We start from the raw sequence: 19,546 nt of genomic DNA on the forward strand, positions 1-19,546 counted from the left end.
CAGCAGCAGCAGCAGCGGCGTGTTGCTCAGTCCTTTTGAAGTGCTTCAACAGAGTTTTTCCAAAGGCCTGGCCCTGCAGCGATTGCCCCGCGGTATCCACAGCCGTCTATTAATACCGCTCCACTTGCATTCTGGGGAGTAAGCAGAGCGCTGCTGCAGGAATTTGTCGAGAACAAAATGCAGTTTTGGTGGGGTTTACTGCTTCTCCTTCTTCTTCCAGATGCATGGATATCATCCCGGCCCCGGGCCCAGGGAAGCTCAGCTCCACGGGCCTTGCAGGGAGAGGCAGGATGCCAAGCCACACTCTCCTCATCCCCGAGCCATTCAGTGTGCATCACCCTGCCAGATACTGCCTGGTGCTGCTGCAGGCTAGTGCAAACACTGATGAACCCTTAATGGTCTTTGCGCAGTGTTCCAACACAAGCCCAGTGGAGCAGGATGAAGTTCAAAGCCCCAGAACCAGGCCCAGTACCCTAGCCCCAGGCTCACTACCAATAAACCGGTTCAGTACCCCAGCACCAGGCCAAGTACCCCAGCGTCTGACTTAGGGTCCCAGCACCAGGCCAAGTACTCTAGCCCCAGGCTTAGGGCCCAAGCACCAGGCTAAGCACCCCAGCACCAGGCCCAGTACCCCAGCACCAGGCCCAGTACTCTAGCCCCAGGCTTAGGGCCCAAGCACCAGGCTAAGAATCCCCAGCATCAGGCCCAGTACCCCAGCACCAGGCCCAGTACTCTAGCCCCAGGCTTAGGGCCCAAGCACCAGGCTAAGCGCCCCAGCACCAGGCCCAGTACCCCAGCACCAGGCCCAGTTCCCCAGCACCAGGCCCAGTAACATGGATAGCCTGGCTTCCTGGTGCACAGCTATAATGTATTCTCAGAGGGCTTGGACATCTGACGAGCAGTTAAGTAAATGCTTCTTTATTTCCGAATGCAGCATTACACCTGCTGTCCCTAGGTATGGCTAAATTGGAAACAATCCTACTTGTTAGGCTCATTTAAGTGGACTTGCATGCACTGCTGCGTGATCCTAAATGGAGGTGGTTGTATGAGTCCGGTTAAAGCCTGGTTAGGGCAATGGGAAGGGAAGGGGACTCTCCCTCTCTCTCCCCCTCTCTTCCTCTCACTCTCTCTCCCCCCCTCTCTCTCTCTCTCCCCCCCCTCTCTTCCTCTCTCCCCCCATCTCTCCCTCTCTCTCTCTCTCTCTCTCTCCCCCTCTCTTCCTCTCTCCCCCCCCTCTCTTTCTCTCTCTCTCTCCCCCCCCTCTCTCTCTCTCTCTCCCCCCCCCCCCCCCCCCCCCCCTCTCTCTCCCCCTCTCTCCCTCTCTCTCTCTCTCTCATGGACTGCTTTGGAAGCCCATTCGATAGTACTTCTGTACTTTGCCTTGTGGTTGTCTGTGCAGGTGACGCTCTGGATGGAAGCATGAACGGCTGAATGGAGGGATGAGTGCTCACCCTGGCGCTCTGCCCGGCGATGAGCTGGTCATCCTCGGTCTGGACGCTGGTCCTGCTGCGGGCGTCGTAGTCCTCCTGTTCGAAGTCTGAGTCGTCCTCCAGCTCCTCAGGGGTCTGCAGGACAGGAGGAGGAGTTAGGGACCCCCATGACCACACACACCCCAAACCCCATGTCCAAATAGATCCCAGCCCCCATGTCCCCATACACCCCAACCCCCATGTCCACACACACCCTAACCCACATGTCCCCATACACCCTAACCCCCATGTCCGCATACAGCCCAAACCCCATGTCCACACACACCCCAACCCCCACGTCCACACACACCCCAACCCCCATGTCCACACACCCCAACCCCCATGTCCACACACACCCCAACCCCCACATCAACACACAACCCATCCCCCATGTCCACAGTCTACCCGTAAACATCCATGAGCCAGACGCCCTAACCACTATCTCTTAATGACATGCCTCTAAAATAATCAACTCAGAGACACTTTGGGATTGAAGCTAGGCTATAAGACCACATAGTAAAAAAAGAAAAGCACTAAAGAAAATCAAAAGGGACATTTCCCTGTCACTGCGTTTGCATTCACCGCCACAGGCGGCGGTGGCCCCTGCGGTAGGGTGTGACGGCCGGGAGATGAAACGTGTTCCACTTCAGTACCGTAAATGACAAGCAGGTAGGCCGGACAATCAAAGCCGTCGTATGGGAGCAACTGAATAATTCAGCCCTCTCTGGAGGGGGGTGGGGTTTCGCATCCCTTGCATCATTGTTTGGAATCAACATTAAAGACTCCTAGAGGTTAGTGATCCGAGGTGGTGATCAAATGCAGAATACATTGATGAGGATAACGGCCTGCAGAGATGCTAGTTAGTGGATGAGGTTAATCCCCCCATTCCCCCTTCCCAGGCTCAGGACTTCTGTCGAATCAAAGCCAACCCAGAGGAGAGAGAGAGAGAGAGAGAGAGAGAGAGAGAGAGAGAGAGAGAGAGAGAGGGGAAGATAACCCTTACAATATAAGTAACCATTTTGAAAATACTTGAAAGTAGAGAATATTAAGAAACTATTACTGCTGGAGTTTAGCTTTTTCCTTGAAAACCACTTAGCCTTGGAACAAACTCTTGCTAAAACGTGGTAATGTCGCACATGTGTATTTTTGTACAAGGACCACAGCCTTCATATTTAGTAGTCACATCCTTCCGAGTTGTGAAAACCAATCACAGACAAATCCCGGGGAACTGAAAAGACTTTCGGTTCCTTGCTACCCGTTTTCTGAACAAGCTAGTACTTGTGAAAACCATTGCTAAGTGGCGTTCCGAAGGTTGATCTGTCAAACAATGACTCATTTTTAGAGGGGGAGGACTAACGAAAGAGCCCAGATGTACAACCTTTTGTCACCGGCACTCCCCTGCGAGATGCCATGGTGGCAAACAGGGGACCATGAGCATGTTCCTCTGTGTTTGTTCCGCGAAAGCCGGGAGGATCATGAGGCCAGCGGGGCAAGGATTGTGGAGGGCTGCCTGGTTTACATTATTTACCAACCATCAAATTATCTCCCGATGAATAGTTTCCTTACTGCTGAGCTGGGAAGCCGTCCAGTAGTGAGAGGCCCTCGATGTACTGATTATCAGGGCTCTTAAGATGGCAGTTACATTGTTGGCATATGGTGCTTATTGGTGGAGGGTGGTAACATTGCCAGCCAATGGGAAGCTGTTTGGGATGCTTTAGGTGATCAAATGTTAGCTCAAAATTTTGCTAGGGTTGCATGTGCTTTTCCAAATAAACAACAGCAAAACGCTATGATAGTCAAATAAATGTCTACTAAAACTGATTTCCTATCCCCCTGCGACGTTGTGCATACAAGTGAACGAGAAATATTACATTTTTAATCTTGTGTCAAGATATGAACACTGAACAGATCTAATATAATTAAATAAGAAATAATGCTAACATTTCGGTCATGTAGTTGCTTTGAATAAAAGCGTTCACCAAAAGGCGTACATCATATGAACACAATATCATTATTTTATTAGGAAAAAATGTAAAACCAATTAATTGTAACAATTTTTTAGAGTTATCCACAACGATGAAGGCATGGCGACCACGTGACATGAGACGTACCCTGATCATGAGCACTGCTTTCCGGATGTCGCGGACGCCGTCGTACACCAGGCGGGACGCGTCGATGAACTCGTTCTCCTCGAAGGCCTGCGGGGGGTCGGTGCTCAGAGCCTCGATGGCCACCTCCACCTGCTCGGCGAAGCGAGGCATCACTGCAGGGGGAAGGGGGGGAGGAAGAGATAGAAGGAGGGAGAGAGGGAGGAAAGGAGGGAGAGTGGGAGTAAGGGAGAGGGGGAACGAGGGAGGGAGACCGGGAGAGAGGGAGGGAAGGAGGGAGAGAGGGAGAGGGAAGGAAGGAGGGAGGGAGAGAGAGACAGGGAGAGAGGGATAAAGGGAGGGGGGAAGGGAGAGAGGGAGGGAAAGAAGGAGAGAGGGAGAAGGAGGAAGGAGGGAGGGAGACAGGGAGAGAGGGAAGCGAGGGAAGGATGGAGAGAGGGTTAGAAGTCTCCAAGGACAGAGCAGGAATCTGCATTCCTTCCCTTTCCCTTCCCAGCTAACGCGGTGAAACAAGATGGCTGCTAGATGAATGGGCACAAGACAGGCAAATGTACAAGTGGGACCTGTATTCTATAGAATAAAATCGGTCCTCCAAGTGAAAATATGGATGAGTGATGGGAGGGCAAGCCATGAGACGAGAGAAAAAAGAGAATATATGAAAGTGCACTGGGTCGAGTGTATTTACTGCCCTCCAAGGACACACACACACGCAAACACCACACACACACACACACACACACACACACACACACACACACACACACACACACACACACACACACACACACACACACACACACACACACACACACACACACACACAGGCAAAAGCACATAAACTGTGTATAGGGTTTGTAGATCAGAATGCATAATGGGGTTTTTGTTGGCACTAACCCACCATATTGAGAGGGCTCAAGAGAGTTGTAGTGCTGTAAAATCCAAAATCAGCGTAAATATACCGTAACCTAGGCTAATGAAAACATTGTTTGGCCCCGTCTCACATGAGAAGCGCTGTGGCAGTTTCAAACACAACAAAGTATCCCCATAATGACAAATCGTGTCACAATCAATATCTATACAAAGACCAAAAAAACATTAATACTAACACAACCACTAACATTCCAGTGCTCCTATGCTTCCAAGATGGAAGCTTTAAATGCCATGTGACGGTGTGACTTAAAAGTCCTATATACATATTTATATACATTTACACGTAAACTCTAGATTTAATGCAAACAGGAACAAACAGGCATGCATAAACTTATGCACACACAGAAGTGCTCACAAACATACATAAACACACCCACCAATACACTTAAACTCACACGAACACAACCCCACATACACCCACTCAAACACGCACACACACACACACACACACACACACACACACACACACACACACACACACACACACACACACACACACACACACACACACACACACACACACACACACACACACACACACTCACACACACACATACACACACACACACAAACGCTCTGCGTTTATTTCTGTGTGTTGGCAGCCCCTTCTTCTGCCACTCTTTGCTCACTGAGGCACTCGAACAACAAGCAAGGCAGCGCTACCATGTCATCCAGGATCACAGCTCGGGCGACAGCTGCAATCAGACAACACACACCAATTAGCTGCCTCACCTCGGCTACCGATGCCGGGATGGTTGGGGGGGGGGAGTCTGTCTGTCACATGCGCTGGGAACGCCTGCCTGAACCGCTGGCATAAATTAGCGAGCGGCGAACGTGTGATGAGTTGGCCTTGTGTCCGTGCACGTCTGAGTGCGCTGTGAGGGAGATAACGATGTGGGAAGGGGATGTCAGAGCGGTCATAGCGTTCCAGACGGGACCACCGGCTTCCTTTTTAACTCTAACATCTGGATGGGATTGGGATGGTTTTTTGGATGCGCTTTGTCTGTGTTTGTGTGTGTGTGTATTCAACAATGCTTTGCGGAATCAGAACAGACATGCTGATTGTTCAATGCTAAAATAAATGCTATTTTATTTTAGCAACTTGTTACATAATCGGGTGTTGAGTCAGAGCTGCAAAACGACGTGCTTTGCACACGGGAACAGCTCTTATCAAAAGCTGTGATATTATTGACTGTTGACCAAGCACGGAATACCATGAACCCATTCATTCATTTATTTATGGACGCTCATCTGTTCGCTTGATGCAACATCCTCACATGCTGCCTGCCTTGACGACGCATTTAACTCTAAAGTGGTCAACTGGGGGTAGGATGAACTATGAAGAGCTCTTCAGGTGACGACGAGAGCAACAAGGGGGGCCGTGAGAGACACAGGACACAGACAGACGGAGGGAGAGGAAGAGACAGACAGAGAGACACAGAGGCAGAAGGAAAGGGAGGGAGAGGGAGAATCATACACAAGAGATAAATATAGAGAGGCATTGAGAGAGTGAGTGAGAGACAAAGAGAGATATAGGGATGGGGAGAGAGGTAGACTGTAAGATGAGTGGGGGAGGTAGAGGTAGAAGGAGAGAGGAGAAACAGAAAGAGGGAGACATGGAGAAGATAGAAAAAGACACAGAGAGAGGCAGAGAGGTGGAGAAAGAAGCAGCGAGACAGAAAAAGGGAGAGAGGCAGAAAGAGGGAGAGACAGGCAGGGGGAGAAAGGGAGAGGGGTAGAGAGAGGTGGAAGGACAGGCAGGGAGAGAAAGAGAAAGGGAGAGAGGCAGAGAGAGGTGGAGGAGGTAGAGAGAGAGGCAGGGAGAGACAGAGCAAGGGAGAGCGGTAGAGAGCCAACGAGATATATGAGAGAGGCAGGCAGGGACAGAAAAGATAAAATGAGCTATTACTCTGGGACGAAGGCTCTGGCTTTACCTATTCCCTTTTACATGTAAAGGAAAAGCTCAACGTAATGCTCTCTCAACTGCCCCTGAAACATTTAGTGGTGACTATCTATACTGCACACAGGAGCGGTTCTGGGGTAAGGCGACAGGCTGCAGTTTGAAGGTCTAAGCCCGCTGGAGATGGGGCATAAGCTAGGTCTAATGAGGACAGTGGAATACAAAACAAGAGGGGAGAGACAAATGCATGGTGGCAGCTTGGTCGGTGAACACCAGCACTCTGAAATGCACTCTCTCTCCGTCTCTTTCCCTTCCACTCTGTCTTTTTGTCTGTCTTTCTGATTGTCTGTCGGTCTTTTTCTCTCTCCTCTATTGATCTGTCTGTCTGTCTGTCTGTCTTCTGTCGGTCTTTCTTTCTCCCCTCTATTGATCTATGTCTGATTGTCTGTCTGTCTTTCTATGTCTCCAATCTCTCTCGATCTCCATTTCTGTTTTCGGTGTTCTCTCTGGCCTGTCAAACAGCCTTTTGTTTGTATGTTTGCGAGCTGGACCAGTTAAATTGCTCTTAATGTTAATGAGTCTGTACTATACTTTATATTGTACTCATATAGAACAATAGCCATATTTCATGGCAAACTAAAAGGTGCTACATTAAAGTGTCTTGCTTTTTTTCCACACTCCCCTTTCCATTTTTCTAATTCACTTTAATCCACTTACTGGAAAGGCGTAAAATGGGCTTTGGGGATATGCAGGAAACAGCGTATTTAAATAGAAATATTTAAATGTTCTCAAAGTATTTAATGAGCAAAGTTGCTGATGGTAAGGAGCAATTTCACTCATTCCAGTTGAGAAATGATGAAGGGAATTAAATGTGACCGTGTAGCCAGCAAGGTTTTCTCTCCCCCTTAGCCTCACGTGGCTTACGTGAGGAGTCAGAGGGACAAAATGAACGCTTAAATCCGCATCAGCAGAGGGGGGCCGCAAACCCTGGAGGTGTTCAACTCAGCTTCTGCCCCTGTTTTCCGTACTCCCATTTCCTCTTTTTTTGTATATATCCCCACGTGGCACCGGCTTAATTTCGATAATATTATAAGCCGAAATCAAAAGGCAACGCAGGCACACTGCAGCAGACCTTGGCGTGTGCGAAGCCGAGCCCCCCGGTCTGTGTGTCTGAGCTCTGACTTATGTTCAGACGCTCGGATGAGGAGGCTTGGCCGGGTCCGGACGGCTCCCCGCATGCCCACTACGAACGGGATCTGAGAGGCCGGCCTCCCCTGCCTTTTACCCCAGAATTACACTCGCTGCTGGGACTTCAGGGAGCCTTTGACGAGGTCCAAGTAGCAGCATTGCGATTGAGCTACCCCATTGAGCTACAAACCTTTTTTAACACCCAATTGAGACCACCGCTTCCTGCTCTTAAGTCCAACTTGTTGACCACCTTTTCCTACTCTTTAGTGCTTTTAGCAGACCCTTTTATCCAAAGCGACCTCCGGTGTGTGTGGAGACATGCGTTGAATAGGGAAGCATCTTGCTCTGGACATCAAACCCAGTCGATTTAGGTTGGGATGGGAACACACAACCCTATCCTCAGGAGGAAGTTTCAGAGCTTTTCCAACGCTATCCAACCCCCCCCTCTGCTGCTAGCTATAACCCCTACCTCCCAGCCCCCCCCCCCCCACACACACACACACATAAACAGACACACACACACACACACACACACACACACACACACAAGCACACATACACATACACATACAAACACACACACACACACACACACACACACACACACACACACACACACACACACACACACACACACACACACACACACACACACACACACACACACACACACACACACACACACACACACCTCCATCTGTCAGGCCAACTCTGTGAGGCAGCATAACAAAAGATGGAAATGGCGAAGTGACTCAGAGTTTCCTTGATGAGTGCGAGCAATGCACTTTGGTCCACTTGTTTCTGTCCAGCGTACACACAGACCCTGAGTTTGATTCATGGCTCTTGAGACAGGCAGGAAGCTCTTTCTAGTGCCTGTCGTTTTAGATTTTTTCTTTTTTCACTTACCTCATCAGTGATTTCTTGCGTGCGTCAGTTCAATCTAAAACTATAAACTAAATAAAAATGCATGATTATTTTTCTCAAGTACCTCATTGACCTCATTTGTGAGTGAAATATAACCATACAACCATGACTAGAGTTAAACATTCACATGGGTTCATAGGACAGGAGCAGCTGAGCAGCTGAGCAGAGAGCGCTAGTGCTGACTGGAGTGAGAGCTATGTCATAGGAATAACGGCCCATTACTCCACTGTCCTCAGAGAAAGCTGTGAGGGGAAACACAGCAGCCAAGTGCTATATTCCACTGGCTTTATTGTTACCTAGCAGTGTAACAGGAGTGCATGGCGCTCGCAGTGGTTAAATGGCACAATAACTTAGGCTCATATATCAGTCTTCAATCCACCCACTGCGAGCACTACATTAATGATGGACTTTAAAGGTTTAAATCGTTTGAACACATCAGTAGTTAGTTTGCAGGGACACGTCTCTGAGAGAGAGAGAGAGAGAGAGAGAGAGAGAGAGAGAGAGAGAGAGAGAGAGAGAGAGAGAGAGAGAGAGAGAGAGAGAGAGAGAGAGAGAGAGAGAGAGAGAGAGAGAGAGAGAGAGAGAGAGAGAGAGAGAGTGAGAGAGTGAGAGAGAGGGGAGGCATTCAAGAGTGGTCATGATAGCGGTAACAAGTTGCTAGGGTTAGTGTCAGAAAGTGGGGAGCTGGATGGCGAGAGAGAGAGAGAGAGAGAGAGAGAGAGAGACCATTGTTGTGTTCCAATATCCATACTATCCGCACTCACTATATTTAGTTTGAGTACGTAGGGCGTTCCAAATAAGATTGGGGCGAAAAGAAGTGTACTGAAAGGACCCGGGTGGTATACTCAAAATGGTCAAACCGCGTGGATTGATGTACTCTTTTCGTACTCAACGACAGCCAGACTGGGCAAACTTCAGCGCATTTTCCACATAGCCTGCATTAATGGAGTCATTTTTATGGAGGAGCTGTGGCGGCAGTTGCGATCGTAGTTTTCGGTTAGTGCACCACAGAGTATTCGACTTGGAATGACACAGACATCTGAAAATCAGCGCAATTAGTGAGTGCGAATAGTGTACTACTTTTAAGTGTACTCATGGAAGGATGGATATCGGAACACAGCACATAACTAACCACCTTCTATTAGGTTATTGATTCCTCCTGTCTCGAAAAAAGGAATCTACAGCTAACATTAACAAAATAGCACTGGCTTAGCTGTGGTTGTAATGGTGTGGTGGTGATGCTGGCCTAGCTGAGTTCACTCTCGGCGCTCCTCTGTTGGTACTCCAGAGGGGTCAAAGTTCAGGGGTCTTTGTTATTAGCAGCCTGCTGAGTGGAGGGAGATCGGCATGCTGGGAGCTCCATGCGTCGGCTTGGGAAACGTGCGGATAAAACGCAAAAACGAACACACGCAATAAAACCAACACACAAACGCTGCCGACATGCAAAAGAAAACGCATATGTATGGAATGCTAAAAGCATTGCTGCATGATTGAATTCTAATCACTGCAATCCCCTCTGAAATCGCTGGCTGAAATCCTCCCTGACATCTATTGATTTCCGACTAGAGTCAAGTTAATTGGACTCAATATCCTCTGAGCATTCTGTGATCCCTTCCTCTTTGTTCAAATAGTCATTCTCTCCACCGACGCCGCTCCAGCGTTGCATTTCCTCTTCCGCCATTTTTTTCACATCCACAGTTGGCATTGGAAGGAAATGGGGCGGGGGCTGAAGGTGGAACGGGGGGACAGAGACTGGGGATGGGAGTGTGTGTGTGTGTGTGTGTGTGTGTGTGGGGGGGGGGTTGTTTACTGTGATCGATATGAGTGCTTTACAGCCCAGATCAAAGGCACAATGTTAGCCCCCTAGCAACAGCTTAATGCAGTGGGAGTAGAGGGACACACACACACACACACACACACACACACCAAACCCTACATATCATAGAGACACCCCCCGACACCCTATCCGGTACGCTGGCTTAACATGTCACTTAGCCACCTCCGTGGACCACGGCCCAGCGGCTGGGGGGACTCGGCCAGACAGACCCCTGTGTCCTCCCCTACACGGGAGCCTCATCGCTGGCTTCATTCTGTTATCTGTCCCTATACACACTGGCGCTACCGCTTTTTATTCCAAGCTAAGCAGGTTTCGCCGAGTAATCCTCCGGAGCTCTCTGGACTAACCCCCCCCCCCCCCCCCCCCCCCCCAGTGCTGTCCTGGAACATCCCGACACGTCGTCACTAGCTCTGGGTGTCGGGCGGGGTCACGCTGGGCGGAGACGGGACAAGGGATACGCGCGAGCTGCACCGAGTAATTAGGCGGAGCGATTCGATAGAGTTCGAAAGTATCAGAACACATTACACTCGAACTTTTGCAGATCATCACCAGGGTGGATAGATAGTTAATTACATTGCTGGGGTTGGAGGAACTGAAGGAGGCACGGCTGGCCCTGGTGGGTACACAAACGTCTTATGTATTCGGGACTTATTGGCGGGCGGGGCTGCTGGATAAACAGCTGATTGTGTCTATTCCATTACCGCAATGGATGAAAGCAATGGGAGAAACGATAGATAGCAGCTTGGCTAAATGGGTGCTAATGGGGCAGATAAAAGAGGAGGATGATGATGTAGGGGGAATATGGAGAGCAGATAGGAGGGGCCCAGTGAGCAGCGTATCTGGTGTTGAATAACAAACTCACGGCATGCACTCTCAGCATGCACCTGCTGGATCAGAACACCATTTTGGGTTGTAAGACCAATTTAAATTTAGTTGATTATGGGTAGAATTATATCCGACTGACCATGTTGATTTCCTTCTAGATAATATGTGGTGTAACGGGCTGAAAATAACCGGGTATCAGCCCCATTTATTTGTCTGCGTGTTGTCCTCTTGGTTATTATCCGTTGGGTCAGGCGAGGGCATATTTGTACCCCCTTTTGCTGCTATTTTCCTTTACTTCATCCTGTTTTATTCCAGATATACATATAAACACATTTAAAAATAATATAAGTACCCTGCGATTCCCAGGTATAAGGAATACAAAACATAAAACCAATAATATAGGGTTAGGGTTAGGGCATATATATATATATATATATGGGAATTATAGAAGAACAGGACAAACAGCATATGTTGTTTTGAAGGGAGGAAACACAAGGTGTTTTTGATGAGAGCCCTCTCAACTAAAGGTCAGAGTGAAACAGCTGCCAGGAGGTCCTGCATCACCTGGCCTCCTGCTGGGACAGCTGGGCCTGGGAGCTACACAGAGCCCAAACTGACCCCAGCTCTGTTGCACCCTGCCATGACTCGGCCCAAAGCCCCCCGGCCACAGCTAGACTACATCTGGCTGGACAGAACCAGGGACTGCTGAATTCCCACTGTGAGAGGGTTTCATTATTTGTTTGTACGTTGGTCCAAAAACAACCAGCACAGAAGAAAAACCAACATAATGGCGGAGAGACGTTTGAGTAGACATGGTGTGTGAGTGTTCTCTTTCTGTTTATATATATTGTGAATTGGGTTGTGCCTTTATGAACAGTGCAGTGAATAGAGACATGAATGTGGGTGCAGAGGTGCTTTCAGACTGCCCCAACACACAGCATCACCCAACTATAGAATGTTGGCCGACACCGGTTCAGGAATCACATGAAGAATAGGATCCACAAGTGGGAATCAAACCTGGGTTCCTACAACGCCAGGTTGAACCACTGAGCCACCCACCTGTGGCGGTTTTTACCCCAACAGGTGAAAGGCAGATGGCTGTTCCTGTGTATTGATGTAACTAGTCCTGTGGTTCCCTCATTCATTCATCCATCCATCCATTCACTCATTCATGGAGTTGCCCCTTCGACACAAAGCCAATTTCATGCAGTCATTCATGCATTTATCCATGCATGACGGTGCACTGATGGTCTCCCCCCCTTCAACACCACCATCAAATTGCTTTCTTTCAGGACGCCACCCACCGGTCTCGGACAGCAGCTTGATGGACTCCAGCACCCGCTCGGTGTACACTCCCGGTTCGTAGTTCTCCATCTCGGCGTTGATGATGTGCACCACCCGTGCTGCGCGGCCCCGGATGGCCCCCGCTGTGCGGTCCAGGGTGTCCACGTCGCCCTCTTGCAGAGCGATCACGCACTTGTTGACGTCTTCCAGGATGTGGTTTTCTAGAGGGGTTGGAAATTAAGGCGTGGTTTAGGGGACAGCGTGGCGTTCACAGCAGAGTGATCCCCTACATCTCCTCAAGAGGCTTGTATCAAACATATGTGTCATGAATGTACTGGCACGTTGGGAAGCTGTGCTTCTGGGCACAGACTGTAGAACATATGAACATGAGTCATAACAATGTTATAATGAAAAGGGGAAAAAAGGACAATGTTATGCCACAGGCGAACTAAGAGAGAGAGTGAGAAGAACGAAGAAGGCAAGAGTCCCGGCGTACCTGACACGGACAGGAAGTCGTCGACGGATGTGATGTCGTCCACGGCCTCGGTTAGGATGCGCACCTGCTTCTCCCATTGGTCTTTGAAGACGTCCATGTTGTCCTGAGCCACCTTGCTCTGGGGCCGCGCCGCCAGGGTGAGTGCGGCGTTGATCACCTGACGCAGAGGAAGACGCCCGCTGAGTCAGTACTATAAATGCACCCTAGGATTCGTGTGTGCACACGTGAAGAAGCCAACCGGGGATGAGTTCTCGTGTACGATCTCACCAAGAGCTCAGTCTGATTGGCTGAATACATGACCGGCTTCCGTGGAAAGCATTTTGCACTAAAGTCAGAGAAATAGTGTTGATAATGAAAAGAATAACGCTTGTTTTAACCTCTAAAGACATGGACACAACAGAGCACCCACGCCTCGGCTACATAAAATATCAAATGCCAGGACTTGTCTTGCTTACAAATATCCTCTGGCTCCAAGTGGACTTTGCCGCAATTATTTTGAGAGAATGAGGCGAGCACACAGCAGAAGTGTGAAGACTTCGGTAAAGCCAGCAATTGAGCACAATTCCTCAGCGTCCCTGCCTCTGGTAATCCCCACTTTCTTCTTTGCAACCCACTCGCTGCCTACTACAGCTATCTTGATGTGCTGTTGATCAGAGTCTACAACAAGGATAGCTGGGATAAGGCAGCAGCCAGGTGTTTTATATGCCAGAATGTTTTCATTTGGAGCGTGGATTGTGATCAGGGATGACAGAGTCCTTGCAGGTAGACGCTCCGCTCCACCAAAGCACATCTAGAGGAAGTCTACGGTGTGAGCTAGGCAAACATTCGCAGCTCTAGCGCTGGGATTTGTAAATATGTGTTAACCCTTCACCCTGAACACCAACAATTACCGCACAGTCCAACCCCCCCTGTGGTAAACACACTTGCCACAGTAGCCAGCATGGGGGACTGTAGCGATGTACTGTGACAGGGGCCATGAGTGATGTTGATGTTTGGAGGGTCGTTACCTGGGGGCACAGACTGTCGATTTGAGTGGCGGCCATGCGGACCAGCTTCACGCCCTCTTCGTTGTTGGAGATGGAGCACGCCAAGTTGGCCACCTGAAAGTCAAGAAAGAGGAGCCATCAAAGACCATCTCAAAGTCCACTTTTATGTTGTTCTGTATTACCCCAAAAGACTAATTAGAGGCTTAAGTTTGAACGGTTCATACTGTTTTTTAAGGTAATTAGGCAGACATTTTTATTCAAAGTGACTTAATTCTGAAACATGTCATTAAGGAGCAGGTAGGGGGATAAGCATCTTGCTCAAGGATGCATGCAGTTGCATTGTGGATGGAATGTTTGGGCTGGTTGTCAAACACTCAGCAGCCACTGCACTGGTCTGGCCATTGTATAGCACACACGGTGCATCCTTGATGCTGTCTAACATAAACCGGATGAGAATTATCTCCATACTGCGGTGGCTGATCCTATTACCTTTGTGCATCTAATAGGTTCATGTGTATCTTTTCAGGGAAGTAGGACTGAATACTTGCTTTGGAAAGGTAGAGTCAGGAGTGAATTGTAAAGTAAGCACAGAGGGCAATATGAGTATTATGTCATCTGTTTTGTCAACAACACATTCACACATTGGCAGCAGGGCCGACCATGCACAGCAACGAGCACTTCATCGAAACAGGCGTTAGCAGGAGTTCTCTCTCAAGGACACACCGACACTTATTCTAAGAGTAGCTGAGGATCCAACCAGACACTGTAGTCATTGATTATGTGTTTAGTCTGGATTGATTCACTGGTAGAATCACACAAGCGATCCTCCAAGTGGACCAATTCAACATTGTAAGTGCTTCATAACGAAGGGCCCATATATCCACAATGGTCTAATGAAAAAATACCTATAGTATTCATGCAAAAAAACATGTGCTCTATGCGGAATCCAGGAACCATTGCAGGAAGCATTACAAATTTTCAGAGAAAGCCTTGGTTGCACATTTTTCCTAACTTTGCCATAAAGGGCATCCTGGGGAACAGAATGCGGAATTCCGCATTCTGTTTGCTGGTGTTAGGAACCACGATGGAACCGAGATGGCCGATGGGTGAAGGGTGCACCTGTGGGCTTTAGGGTCACACGGAACTTTGTTGGATAACGAGGCCAGATGGTCCCAGAAACAACCCTTTTGCCTCTGTCTATCTCCAGACTCGGTCTCTGTGGATCAGGCAGCGCTACAGGCTGGCTGTCTGGATAGCATATGGCTCCCCTCTTCAGAACAGGTACAGCTAATGTAAGATTAGCTCATGTGGTGCACGACTCATCACATGTTTCAAGACCAAAATTAATTGTTATCGGTTATGAAGGAGTATGGAAAGCTATGGGACATCAAATCTAGTCTCTAGCGTAAGCCTAGCAGGTCATCAAGTAGCTGTAGCTCTAGGGTCTGTAAACATGTGTTAACCCTTCATCTTGAATGATGATTTACCACATAGACCTCCTTCAACCCCCCCTATAGCAACTGCACTACCTAGAATCCATCACTGAGAAGAGCGTGGGCAGAGAGAGCGCTTACAGGGAACTGCAAAACGCCTCTGCAGTTGCTTGAATGAAGCGACATGCGGCTGATTCTGTTCAAAGAGAAAGGACTGAATGCCCACTTTGGAAAGGGAGAGTCAGGAGTAGAGAATGCACAGAGAGAAAACTCAGTCTTATGATATCTGTTGTCCAACCACATATTCACACACCGTGAGCAACCACGCATAGAAAAAAGCAGGTCATAGAGAACAGGAGTAAAACGCGTTAGCAGCAGGTAGCTGTCTTGTTCAAGGTCACACTGAGCTCAGGATCCGACGAGACACTGTATTCATCGATTATATCTTTGGTCTCGTGTGATTCACTGGTAGAATCCTGGATACTCTAGAACTCTTGCTACATCTGGTATCCAGTAAATATTACAGGAATTAATTATAATCAATCAGACAGCTAATATCAGGTGGCTAATATTAGAAATAAAAGCTAATATTATATTAGTTCATTAGAGGCACTTTTCCTTGCATGTCCAAAGGCCAAGCAGGCAAAACAAAACACTTTTTATTATTATTAAAACTTCTGAATATAGAACAAAATAATAATTATAAGAAAGATATGCAAAGAGTTCAAATTGGTCATTTGGGTAGATGGTAAGTTTAATGAGTTTTAATGATTAAAGTACTGAGTAATGATTGAAGAGATGGCTTTTCCAAAAAAGTGGTGTCTTTTACTCACACAATCAAAGAAAAACACATATCTTCAAACTCTCTCCCTCTCTTTCTGTCTCACACCCACACCCACACCCACACCCACACCCACACGCACACGCACACACACACACACACACACAGAGACACTTAAAGAAACCCAACATCGCACAAACCCCTTGTACAAGCCACATCACGGGCCCTTGCTATTGTCTCACGATCGCCTGCATTTCACAGCTTCACAGTTATTATTCATAACTCCACCAAACACCACCATCGCTAAGAAAATGAGCCGCCGCAACAAGCCTGAGGGTTAAACTGCAGCTGAACAGACACATGCCTGTTGGCCAACGGAGGTGTCACACTGCATTAGCGCTCCTAGTGCTCACATGTCACCGTTCCAGGCAAATTGGCTTAAATCAAATTTGTGTTGGAAGACTTGGGAGCTCTGAGCCCGATCTCCCTTTACTGGTGACAGCTAAGAGGACAGTGATGGATTGCAGCCCCTTTATGTGAGAATGTGACTTTGTGCGTGTGTGTGTGTGTTGTTCTGAGGGAAGTGAGAGAATGATTAGAGAGAGAGAGAGAGAGAGAGAGAGAGAGAGAGAGAGAGAGAGAGAGAGAGAGAGAGAGAGAGAGAGAGAGAGAGAGAGAGAGAGAGAGAGAGAGAGAGAGAGAGAGTGAGAGAGAGAGAGAGAGAGAGAGAGAGAGAGAGATAGGACAAAGTGACAAGAAAATAGTGTTTTGCTGCGCGTGTGTCTTTGCTTATTCGGTGTTAATGAAAACAGAGAATATCTTGACTAGTAATACTGAACTCTGTCTTTGCATGGCAGTGTACTGGCACAGAAAAAGTGAACCTCACACACATACACACTCTCATATATATATATACACACAATATAGAATATGTTTGAATGTTTATTTAGCGGATGGGTTTTCATGGAATGTCTAATGGTTCTCACCCTGTGAACTATGGTTGTTTTAAATGTTTGCATCGAATTGTGTGTTTGTGTGTGTGTGTGTGTGTGTGTGTGTGTGTGTGTGTGTGTGTGTGTGTGTGTGTGTGTGTGTGTGTGTGTGTGTGTGTGTGTGTGTGTGTGTGTATGTGTGTGTATGTATGTGTACGTGTGTGAAAATGAGAAGGCTAGCTATGGAGAGATGCTGCCGCTTGGTCATTCTTCGTTTTGGCATCTCACAAAGGTTCATCGATTTTGTCGTTTCGGCTGTACCCGGGATAATCTCTTCAATTCTAATTTGACAAAGGTTCTCACTGCTGCTTGGAATTTACAAGGCTTTGCATTCACTCACGTGTACCGGCTAAACCACTGCAAGAGGGACGGGAGGAGTACCGAAGGAGGAGAGGAATGGAAAGCAGGGAAAAGGATAGAAGAGCAGGAGAGGGGGAGAGAAAGGGAGAGAGAGATAGAGAGACAGAGATAGAGGAAGGGAGGTAGAAATAGAAAAAGAGAGAGAGCGGGGCGAGAGAGAGAGAGAGTGAGAGAGCGAGAGAGCGAGAGAGCGTGCGAGAAAGAGAGCGAGTGAGCGAGAGAGAGAGAGAGAGAGAGCGAGAGAGGGAGAGGGCTGGTGGAGGCGACACACTTAATTTTGGAGCATCTTTAATGAATGACTAATGAGCTGGTTTCTACACCGGTCAGCATCTTCATTTACTCTAACTCATTCCATTCCCTTGTTTGTTTGGTAATACAACTCTCTGACCCCTCAAAGGAACACACTCCATCGAGGGAAACTCCAGTGCCTTGCGGCACTGGAGGCAAAGCTACGCTTGACACCTTTGCCGAACCGAAAGCTGTAAAAGATATGGACACAGATATTTGGCAAACCAAGGGCAGGAATTGAATTGGCCTCCTCGCACCCTATCAAAACTCATTGCCAATCAATCCATATTGACTTTTTAATTAAATAAACTATCCAACAGGAACTCTCAAATAACATGATATGGAGATTAACCAGTCACTGATATCCTTACAGCAAGAGGAAAAACATATATTATACAACGGGGGACCTAAATCCAGCGATCTGATTGGTTCCCAACTGTTGTATAATGAGCGTATACATAACTGCTATGACGCCCGATCATTTTGTGAAAGTTTGCATATCACTCCGCGCCTGGGAGTAGAAACAGTTACAAAGTAAAACATATGTTGGATGATGGAGAGCGTGTAAATGTTGCTACTCCGGGAGTGAGCAAGGCGATGGAGAGACTAACGAAAGCTTAGGCACACGGCGAGTGAACTGCTCCATGGGATAAATTGCCGGCGAACCGCTCTAACGGAGTCTTCTCTCGGAGGGACGCTAAAGTGTGTTGCATAGTGACCGTCGATGCATAGCGGCAGCCAGGAGGGACTACTTTTTTGTATTCTTTAATTAAACGGCTATTTTGACTTTCTCGGTTTCTTTTTAAATGTAGTGTGTCTATGACTTTCGTTTCGCCATAATAGTAACCGTTGTATAAAAGCAATAGATCACTTCAGTCAGTGGCATGTGCTCATTATACCACTGTGAAGGGGGTCGCCGGCCCTCCGCTGCGCGTCGGGGCCGGACAACGCCCCTTAACAGTGGTATAATGAGCACATACCACAGCCTGGTGTGATTTATTGCTTAAATATACATCATTCTTTGTATTACATAATAATAACATAATAATTTGTATTACAAGAATGAAATCAAATCTTTCCCTTTGAATAAGAACAGTGTAAGGTATTTTTGCATCCAGCTACCTATAGGCTGTTAGAGGAAATACTCATGAGTCACTAACTTCAAACACCTGTTGGCGGCAAGTGGAACTACTCATTAGTGGCTACCGTGAACCCCCTATAGGCTGTTAGAGGAACTACACAGTAATCGCTACCATGAACCATCTGTAAGCTATAAGAGGAAATAAAAGTTAGTCAGTACTGTGACACACCTATTGGCTGTTAGAGGATCAACACTTGAGTCGCTACCGCTAGGGCTTTGGAACTAGATGGTAATGGCTGCCAGACATGCAGAGGCGCACATAAAGCAGGTAATGGGTTAGCTTAACCAGCGCTAAACCCAGAAAGGAGGGAAAGGGAGAGGGAGAGGGAGAAAGAATGAAATAAACAATGAATAAAAGGTAAAGAGGCCAGTGACAATTTGAGTTATGTGATGCAGAAGGAAGGCACTCTGTTCTATTGGGACGTTACCTGCATGGTGAAGGGAGGGGAGGGGGGGAGGGAGGTGATGGAGGGGAGGATTTTGCGGGAGAGAAGGTGGTGAGAGGGTTGAGGGAGAGGAAGGAGACGAGGGGCGGTGAGGGGAGTGAGGTAAGGGAGGTGACTGAGGGGAGGGTGATGAGGGAGGGAAGGGGGTGAGAGGGTTG

General features: G+C 48.0%; 1 protein-coding gene across 1 annotated transcript in view; it reads right to left on the bottom strand.

Annotated features, from left to right (window-relative positions):
• Positions 1 to 19,546, bottom strand: part of ctnna2 (catenin (cadherin-associated protein), alpha 2) — a 276,746-nt gene that overhangs the window by 4,526 nt on the left and 252,674 nt on the right. The window contains exons 10-14 of the mRNA XM_056587211.1: positions 13,969 to 14,061; positions 12,962 to 13,118; positions 12,486 to 12,686; positions 3,581 to 3,732; positions 1,452 to 1,565 (exon numbers count right to left, since the gene is read on the bottom strand). Of these exons, the coding sequence (XP_056443186.1) occupies positions 1,452 to 1,565; positions 3,581 to 3,732; positions 12,486 to 12,686; positions 12,962 to 13,118; positions 13,969 to 14,061 (717 nt within the window). The remainder of the gene's footprint in view (positions 1 to 1,451; positions 1,566 to 3,580; positions 3,733 to 12,485; positions 12,687 to 12,961; positions 13,119 to 13,968; positions 14,062 to 19,546) is intronic.

The sequence above is a fragment of the Gadus chalcogrammus genome, chromosome 3, assembly GCF_026213295.1.
Source record: "Gadus chalcogrammus isolate NIFS_2021 chromosome 3, NIFS_Gcha_1.0, whole genome shotgun sequence".
NCBI classification, from domain to species: domain Eukaryota; kingdom Metazoa; phylum Chordata; class Actinopteri; order Gadiformes; family Gadidae; genus Gadus; species Gadus chalcogrammus.